At 47.0% G+C, this 8,789-nt stretch overlaps 1 protein-coding gene across 1 annotated transcript; it reads right to left on the bottom strand.

Moving 5' to 3' along the window:
• Positions 1-225: 225 nt before the first annotated feature.
• On the bottom strand, positions 226-3,734 carry AMER2 (APC membrane recruitment protein 2). Its single transcript, XM_031615813.2, has 2 exons — positions 2,430-3,734; positions 226-2,255 (listed from the first exon to the last, which is right to left on the bottom strand). The coding sequence occupies exons 1-2, from the start codon at positions 3,250-3,252 to the stop codon at positions 1,375-1,377; spliced, it is 1,704 nt and encodes a 567-aa protein (XP_031471673.2). The 5' UTR covers positions 3,253-3,734; the 3' UTR covers positions 226-1,374.
• Positions 3,735-8,789: the final 5,055 nt, after the last annotated feature.

Below are 8,789 nucleotides of genomic sequence, written 5' to 3'. Positions count from 1 at the left end.
ATTCAAAAACATCCTGACCATTAATACATTTCTCATAAGATCCAAGCTCATCAGACCATTTTATGGACCATTAGCCTACCATATTTCTTTTCATCTCTTTAAGTAAAATTATTATTAAGAATGAAAATAAAAGCAACAAGAACCCAGACTTTCTTTAAATAGTCAAAAACTAATTTTATATATTTTAAAAAATAATAATTAAAAAACTTGTTTCTTTCCTGGGTTCCTTCTCTGTAAGGTTTAAGCCCAGAGCAATTTTGTCTAAACCCCTGAAAATAGAGGTTTGCAATGGCAATGCTGTCAGAAATTCTGCTCTGACATGGAATGTGCCACTCGAATTAAATCAGCACTTCAGACTTACTTAACTGGGGATGCATGAGCCCATACAAAACAGAGTTTTGCTCTAATTTAAGGTACTTACACAAAGTTCTATCATTTTAGAACTGTAAAATTATCTACCTATAAAAACTAACTTCTGTTTAAACTCTAGATAATACAGACAGGTGATTTCTTTCTATAAAAAAATTTGTATCATTGAGTAAATCTGCTAAAATATGTATATATTTACAAATGGCAAGCAAGTTATTGTATAAATGTGAACAGTGTGTATATATTGGCATTTAGTAAATTGTTTCCCTGAACCTGATTATATGCATTATTGGACAAGTATTGATGTAAACATCTGATCCTACGTCAGGTGTCTCTGTTACCCAATTACATTAGAGCAGATCAAAACGAACCAAACAGACAGACAAACAAAAACAGATTTTCCTGTTGGACAAATCCACCTAACTCCTTAATTAGCTACTGCACTCAAGTCAATCAAGTCTGCTGCTGAGCAGTGCTCTCATTCCTACATCAGGTAAAATACCTGTTAGGTTGTTTGTTTTTTGCTTGGTATTTTTCTCCAACATCTTGTAGACCAAACACTACTTTTGGCGCCAGGCACCCTCCCCCCTCTCTTCCCCAGGAACAATTAAGAGATAAGTGTAGTGGGGAACCTCTTATGTCGCTCCTTTTGTAACTCTTGCTCCCTTGAAGAACATGTGGCACTGCTTTGCATGAGGGAAGATACTCATTTAGGTTCATAATCCAAGTTCTGCTTCCACAAAGGCATGTTAAAATGAACCTCCCCAGTACTTAGTGCTGCAGAAAAAAGATACAAATGTAAAAAAAAAAAAAAAAAGTGCTTGAAAAGTTGTCTTCTTGTATTCAGCCATACAGATTCAGAAGTGCAGGCCTACATAGTATAGTGAAATAAGCCTTTTAGGTTCCTTCCTTCAGGCAATGCAAAATTAACACCTTGTTTGTGGTCTCCTATGCAGATTTTCACACACTGATCTTGCTGTATATCTGTGTCCACCTGCTTGTCAATTACTTTTTGGCACTGTCCTGGTATGTGGCAGCTTTCACTGTTGTCCCTGCTAAGCCCCTGTTACTGACTCGGCGTACCAGTACTTTAGAGACAGGAATTTTTGTTCTGTGCATTTCACTTTTGGCCAGGTGATGGTGTGCAACATGATGGCTGTTACTGGTATCTGTTCCATGGCTAGCAGGATGCGATGCAAGGTGTTTAATGCTGATGGGTATTTTGGAGTCCTTCACTGTGCTTGAGGGCGTTTTCAGTGAGCATGTGGTTGTTATTGGAGATACAGGCTTGGAGCGTGGCGTACAGGTGACCTCTTCCTCTGGAGGTCCTCCTGGTGGGTTTTCATCAGGCTCAGCGTAGAGGTCATAGAGTGCATCCCCACTGTAGCTGTCCCTGGGAAGGGTCTCCTTCTGGATGCTTGTGGTGCTGTCTTCTTCAGGACCAGGGGTGGTGGAATCCCAGTAGCCCTCATCACTGTTTGGGACACCTTCATGCTGTTCCTTCTCCCTGCCCTTCTGCTCCTCTTTGTTGTTGAGATGAATGGGGATCTGGTTGAGGGCTCCACGTTTCACCACCACCCTGTTTTGGGCCCCCTCAGTACTTCGGTTCTCCTTCAGCCCCTCGGCTGTCTTTGTCCCTCCTCCACCTCCTCCTCCTCCTCCTGTCTCGGTCTCCTCTGTCTGTGACAGCATATCCCAGAACTCTTGCAGGTAGGTATCATCCACCTGGTCCGGGCTGGCCATCTCCTCCCCTCCTCCTTGATAGGCAACCATGGTGGGATGCTTCTTGGATGCGCCCAGCTTGCTGGTCCCAGGGGTGCTCTTCTCGCAGCCGCCACTCCCGCTGCCCACATCCTCCTCCTGGTCCGCAATAATATCTCCGCAGCCTGTAAGAGAGTCAAAGCTTTTCAGTGAAGTCACGTCAGCAAACATCAAACAAATACGATCAATCGATTGCTCTGAGGGTGGATCAACAGAGGAAGGGTCAGGGGCGGCTGCCGTCTCTTGACCGCTATCACAGTGAGGTTCAACAGGGGGAATAGTCGTTATTGGAATGTCACCTGTTATGGCCGCATCCTTCGCAGTCCCAACCTCTCCGGCGCCCGGGTCCGGTCGCTCACCGCAGAGCTCCTCGAGTCTCCTTCCAGCAGCAGCAGCAGCAGCAGCAGGGTCCTCTCCGGGGGGAGTTCTGCCGTCCCACGACTGCCCACCTCCCGCCTCCGGCTCCCCGGCCGAGCCACACGCATCTCCGCCACGCTGCTCCTGCTGCGGCTCGGGACCGGCGTCTCCCGCGCCGTTCGGAGTTTCAGACAAAGGTTTCGGCGTCTCCTCTTTGATGCACTCCAAGCTGGCGGTCAGAGACCCCGGCATAATAAGACCGGACGGGATTTCTGAGGCTTCTCCCCTCTCCTCTTTGCCGTTTTTGTCCTTTCTGTGCCACCGCATGCCGCTGAAGATCCCTTTCAGCCCCTTCTTTTGTCTGCCGCCAGCCCGCTGCTCCGCGTTCTCCGCCGCCTTGCCGTTCTCCGGCCTCCCGTTCTTCCTCAGCAGGGAGAAGAAGCTGTGCGATTTGGCCACCGAGCTGCTGGCGGAGCCGCCGGCCGCCCTGCTCGGAGCATCCTTCCCCGGCGCTTCCCCGCCGCCCCCGTCCTCCTTCTTGCCGCTCTCCAGCACGGCGTCGGCCAAGCCATCGTGCGTCCTGCTCCGCACCATCCCCGTCTTGCTCGCGCCCTTCCCCTCCCCACCTTTGCTCCTCACCCCGAAGATGCTCGGCATGGTGCCCCCGGATTTCCTCCTCTTGAACAATTTGAAGGCGGTTTTGTTAATCTTCCCCGACGGCTGCTCGGCGGCCGGAGGCTCGGCACAGTCGCAGTGCGAGTCCATGTCTGCCGCCGCCGCTCCCCGCCGCGGCCTTCTCCTCCTCTACCTCCTCCTCCTCCTCCTCCTCCTCCTCCTCCTCCTCCTCCTCTCCGCCGCCGCCCGGTGCCCGGTGCAGCCTCACTGACAGCCCCGCCGCCGCCGCCGCCGCTCCCGCCGCCGCCCGCCTATCTCCATGGCAACCCGGAGGGGGCTAAGCCGCTTTCCTCCGCCGCGGGCCTGCGCCAGGCCGCTGTCATCCGCCCTCAATCAACCTGAGCCGCCGCAGCCACGCCGGCAGCGCCCCTTTCCTCCACCCCTCCCCAAATGGCTTACATAACTTAACCCGTGTGGTCCTGCGCGGCTCTCGCCTCACGCGTCCCGCCGGGCGCTGAGGGAAGCCCTGGTGCCGCGCAGCCCGCGTCCCTTCTCTCTCTGCGGTGCCCGGGGCCGCGTGTCCCCGTCGCCGGTGGCCGGAGGGGAGCGGCGGCCGCTCGCCCACTTGCTGAGGGAGGTTCTGTGGGCTGGCAGCCCCCGTGCAAGGCTTTACCCGCACCCCCACATCCACCTCGGGTGCTCGCAGTCCCCACTCGTGCCCACGGTCCACTGCCACCAGCACTGTGGTGGCGTGCCCGCATCAGGGTGGTGTGCTGACCACGGAGCTTCCCATCCACGTGCAAATTGTGCTTGCAGCCTAGAAGGCCAACCGTACCCTGGACTGCATCGAAAGAGCGGTGGTCAGCAGAGTGAGGACTGTCCCCCTCTGCTCTGCCCTCAAAAGATCACACCTGCAGTACTGTGGTTCAGGCCTGGGGCCCCCAGCACAGGAGGGCGCAGAGCTGTTTGAGCGGGTCCAGAGGAGAGCCACAGAGATGATCAGAGGGCTGGAGCACCTCTCCTGTGAAGAAAGGTTGAGGGAGTTGGGCTTATTTAGCTTGGAGAAGCCTCTGAGGAGACCTAATCACAGCCTTCCAGTACTCGAAGGGAGCTTACAAGCAGGAGGGGGACTGACTTTTTGTATGGTCTGATAGTGGGGATGGTTTTGTATGGTCTGAACATGGGGGATTGACTTAAAACTGAAAGTGGAGGCATTTAGGTTTCATGTTAGGAAAAAGTTCTTTACTCAGAGGGCAGTTAGGCACTGGCGCAGGCTGCTCAGAGAGGTGTGGGTGCTCCACCCCTGGAGGTGCTCAAAGCCAGGTTGGATGAGGCCCTGGGCAGCCTGAGCTGGTGTATGGCAACCCCGCCCACAACAGAGCTGGATCTTGATGATGTTAATGTCACTTCCTACGTAAGACATTTTGTGATTCTATGAAATTAACATGGCCTGACATGCTCTTCTGAAGTGGCCCTGGGCACCCTGCTCTGTGTCTCTGTCTTGGGCAAGGGTTGGGCCAGTTAATCTACAGAGGTCCCTGACCATCTCAGCCATCCTGTGACTCTGTGGTTCAGAGTTCCAAACTGGTTTGGTGGCACTACTACCGAGACACTATCAAGGCAGGGCAATTTTGAGTTGGGAGCAGTGCACCACACCTGGCTGTGGGAGAGCTGCTTTCAGCTGGAGCTGGTATAACCTACATAACCTGGTTGTCCAATGACCAGTGTACAGAGTTAGTTTGGGCCCCTCCAGACAGAAACAATCCTCTTGGCTTTTAAGCAGTTCTAAGCACAATTGAGACATCCTAGAGAAGAGCTGTATGTCAACCCTCTGGTTTGGGGCTAGGTTCTGGCCTCTGAAGTTAGTAAAAGGTTTTGCTTTTACTTTTCATTGCTTTTCATTGACTTCACTGCTTGGAAGAATGAGCTGTATTTTCTTTTTGTGACATAGGACATTCATTGTACTTCCCCACTAGGGCAGGTTGTGAATGATTTACCCAGTGATTTTAGCCCTTCTTCCGTTCATTTATTAAAAGTTCCATTTTCATTCACAATCGCTGCTTGTTCAATAAGAGCAATATGAGCACATAATTCAACATACATGTATCCCCTCCTTCTGCTAGAGATAAAGGACAAGTGAGACAGAATCCAAGACTGTGGTTGGAAGAAGGTTGAGTTACATTGCACAGTGTGCATGGCATACATCTGCATAGCACCCAGAAGCCAAGGAGGCAGGAGGTCACTTTGAGCCCCCATCAAACCCCATCACCTGGGATGTTACTGCTCTCTAGTCAAATGGATGAAACTTGGTAAAAAAGAGAAAATATCAAATATTTTTCTGCAAATGCAAATACACATATGTCCTTTGAAAAATTGGTGGAACAAAACCTGGTCACATACCTTGTATAAAAGTGGACAAAACATTTAATAAATAAGAGTTGGTCAAATTGCTGGACTTAGTGATTTTTTGCAATTTTTTTGTTCTGATGCTTTGCTACATTTCACCAGTTCCTTACATTATATCAATTCTTCTTCAAACAGTGAGTCCGAAGGAGTGGGATAGAGAGATACAAAAGGATGAAGCCAGATGACTTAATGCTTCACAGCTGTACAGAAACAGACAAGTTATTGTGCCCTCTTCTTTTTTTGTGTGTGAATATTTGCAGTCATGAGGGAAAGAGTGGACTTTTAGCTTTTTTTTTTTCAGTTAACTTAAAATCCAAATGTTAATGGAAGAAAGTGACTTGGGGTCAGTCTGAAATTACTATTTAAGAAGTGTTTTGACAAATTGAATTTTTCTACACTTTTTTTCTCAATCGTTTTCCACTTTTTAATATGTGATTTAAATAATCTTGAAGTACCTTTGGAAGTGGATACTCATTTTAAAATGAAAAATCAAAGCACTGGATTTTGAAAGTGACAAATTAAACATTCCTATTCTTTTTTTTAAAATAATATTTTGTTTTAACATGAAGACATCTGTGAATTCAGCATGAACTCATGACATGCTTTGGTTAACATGCCCTTTCAACAAAGCATTCACTGTCTTCTAACTAAAGACAAGTAATGCTGAGAGGTGGTTATATTCATGCAAATTCAGTCTTACCCTTAGAGATGTTTGGGCATGGGACAGCTGTGAGATCAAGGGAGCTGGGGCAAAATGTTCTCTTTCAGACAAGGGGAAATGGTTTTAAACTAAAGGAAGGGAGATTTAGATTAGATGTCGGGGGGAGCTTTTTATTGAGATAGTGGTAAGGTGGCAGGTTGCCCAAGGACTTTGTGGATGCCTCATCACTGGAGGTTTTGAAGGCAAGGTTGGATAGGACCTTGGGCAGTCTGGTCTAGTATTTGTTCTAGGCAAATTGGAACTTAATGATCCTTGAGGTCCCTTCCAACCCAAGCCATTCTATGATTCTATGATTCTATGATGAATTGTATCCTAGTCCTCACATATAATGGCAGCTTCACAGAGTTTGAGTGGAGTCTCTTTGCTCTTTTTGTTCCCCCTGCTTTTGGCTAGGAAGTCCCCTGGAAACAAATCATCTGGTGTCATTTTTACAAAACTGAAAAGGGGTACAGGACCAATGCATTTTCAAGGTAAGCTATGTTGGTTTCTGGAACAGGACAGCAGGGATCTGAATGAAAGGGAACCAGGGACATTTTCACCCCTTTGACCTCTTCTATTCTGATTCTACCTGATTTTATATTCTAGGAACCTTGCACAAAATGTATATAAGACTCATCTCATCCCAAGGAGTATCTAGCACAGCTGGCGAGATCCCACATTGGGCTGCATGTCACAGCCAACACCAGCAGATTATATTCCAGAAGAGAATCTGTGGAAGAAATGTTTCAGAAAGTGGATTGGTTTTGACTTGTAGAATGAATAAACCAGACATGCAACACTATGTCGCAAAACTATTCAGAAAAGATCATTTAAAAAACACACAGCATTTACAGGTATATAAACTTTGATAGAAGTTGGACTCCAGGATGAGAGCTATCCTCTTCCTTATTCTCTGAACATACCTTAGAGCTTTTCTGGGCTTCTTGCTTGGGATTACTAAACTTCTGGTCCAGCTCCAGCCTTGGCTCCATCACTGGCCTATGCTGAGACCCTCATGAATCCACTGCCTTGCTCCATTTCATCTGAGACTGCCATCTGCTATGACCAAGACACTAGGACCCTATCCTATCCTTGCTCCCTGCAGCATGCAGGTGCCACCGGGACACCACTAACTGCTCCCACCAGTCAGTACAGCAGAACCATCACCCTGTTTTTCTCCAGAGTTTACACCACACAGGCTCCGTCATAACCCCTGGAGCCTGCAGCATACAGCACAGAATACTGCACAGAAAACTGAATAAAAATCCAAAGATTCTCCCAGTATGAAGTAGTGATTGAAGTGACAGCTCTCAAGCCATCCTTTCCCTTGTTTTGACAGAAGCCCCCAGCTTTGTGGTGTGTTGAGGTTGTCTCACGTGCTGAAAGTAATGTTACAAGACTGAGGTGTCTGCAAGCCTGCAGGTGCAGGAATTTTTATTTTCCATCTTCATTTCTAAGCAACTTCAGTGACGCCACATAGCAACCTTCTCAACATATTACTCATAATATGCTCAAGTTTTATGCCAAAGTTTACCCATTTCCTTCTGAAGTTCTTTAGCTTACATTTTTTTATTTTGCTTAGCACTCTCTAGAGCTGTGTCTCTACCCTCATATATATACTACAATGCGTGTATAATTAATGGGACTTAAAACCGGTAGGTTCTCCTGATGATGAGTAGGGAATCTAAATTGCAAAAAGTGAATTGCAAGGCTCCAGCCAGCACGGTGCCTGCTTCTAGACCCAGACTGAGATGGGAGGAAGTCAGCAGGCTTTTTAAAAGCCGTAAACAATTCTTGTGCCAGTTCCTGAATTTGAGTGAAGGGAGGTGTAGAGCAATTGCAGGCTGATAGGGAAAGAAGGCTCTCTACTTGAAAAGTTGTTGCAAACACTGCCATTCCTTCTTTTGTCTCAGTCAGGTGTGCTACAGCACAGAAGAACACTTCAGTGCATTCCAGGATCAGAAAATGGAAAAGATACTGTTCGCTGGATTACTAAATCAACATAAGTGATATAAAAGTGGAGGTAAGGGAAAGCAGCCATTACAGTCCCGTTTCATGAGCCTGGAAGACTGCATATGAGCCCAGAGAATGCTGGTGGGGAGTTCACTAGGAGAAATAGCTCTTGTTCTCACCAGTAATGGAATCGAAGCAAAGGCCATCAACACCTTTCCATGTGAAAGAAATCCTATGGCCATAGCAGTTTTCGTTTACTGTTGTCACTCAGTGCAATTTTATCAGAAAAATAAATAAACTCAATGTTAAATGGATGTTCAGGGTGAGCAAAGCAGTAATGAGTTTTCTGAGATCAGCTAAAAGTCTGAAATGAGAAAGGAAATCACTTTGTTTTTTGTTGTTTCTTTTCAGTTGAAACAACATCTCTGTGTAAATGCTTATGTTATGCTATTTTAAAGAGAAAAATAGGAAATCAGTAACTCACCCCAAATGAAACAAAACATAAGTGTAACACTTAAAATAAAAGAATTCAGTGTGTTCTGGTTCAGCTAATACTGAAAAAAATGGCTTGTATGCACACATTCTTTGTGTTATCCAACTATTCTTCCTAATGCAAAACAAAAGGATT

The sequence above is a fragment of the Phasianus colchicus genome, chromosome 1 (genome assembly GCF_987193195.1).
Source record: "Phasianus colchicus chromosome 1, bPhaCol1.hap1.1, whole genome shotgun sequence".
In the NCBI taxonomy this organism is placed as follows: domain Eukaryota; kingdom Metazoa; phylum Chordata; class Aves; order Galliformes; family Phasianidae; genus Phasianus; species Phasianus colchicus.
Note: the sequence above shows the minus strand (reverse complement) of the source record. Positions and strands in the feature narration are given on the sequence as shown.

What these genes read in the sequence shown, in the direction of transcription:
- AMER2 (XM_031615813.2), bottom strand. Translation starts at nt 3,252, where the DNA reads ATGGACTCGCACTGCGACTGTGCCGAGCCTCCGGCCGCCGAGCAGCCG. An exon ending in GAAGGATGCGGCCATAACAG is followed by an intron (nt 2,256 to 2,429) that starts GTGACATTCCAA and finishes ACTCTCTTACAG; the next exon opens with GCTGCGGAGATATTATTGCG.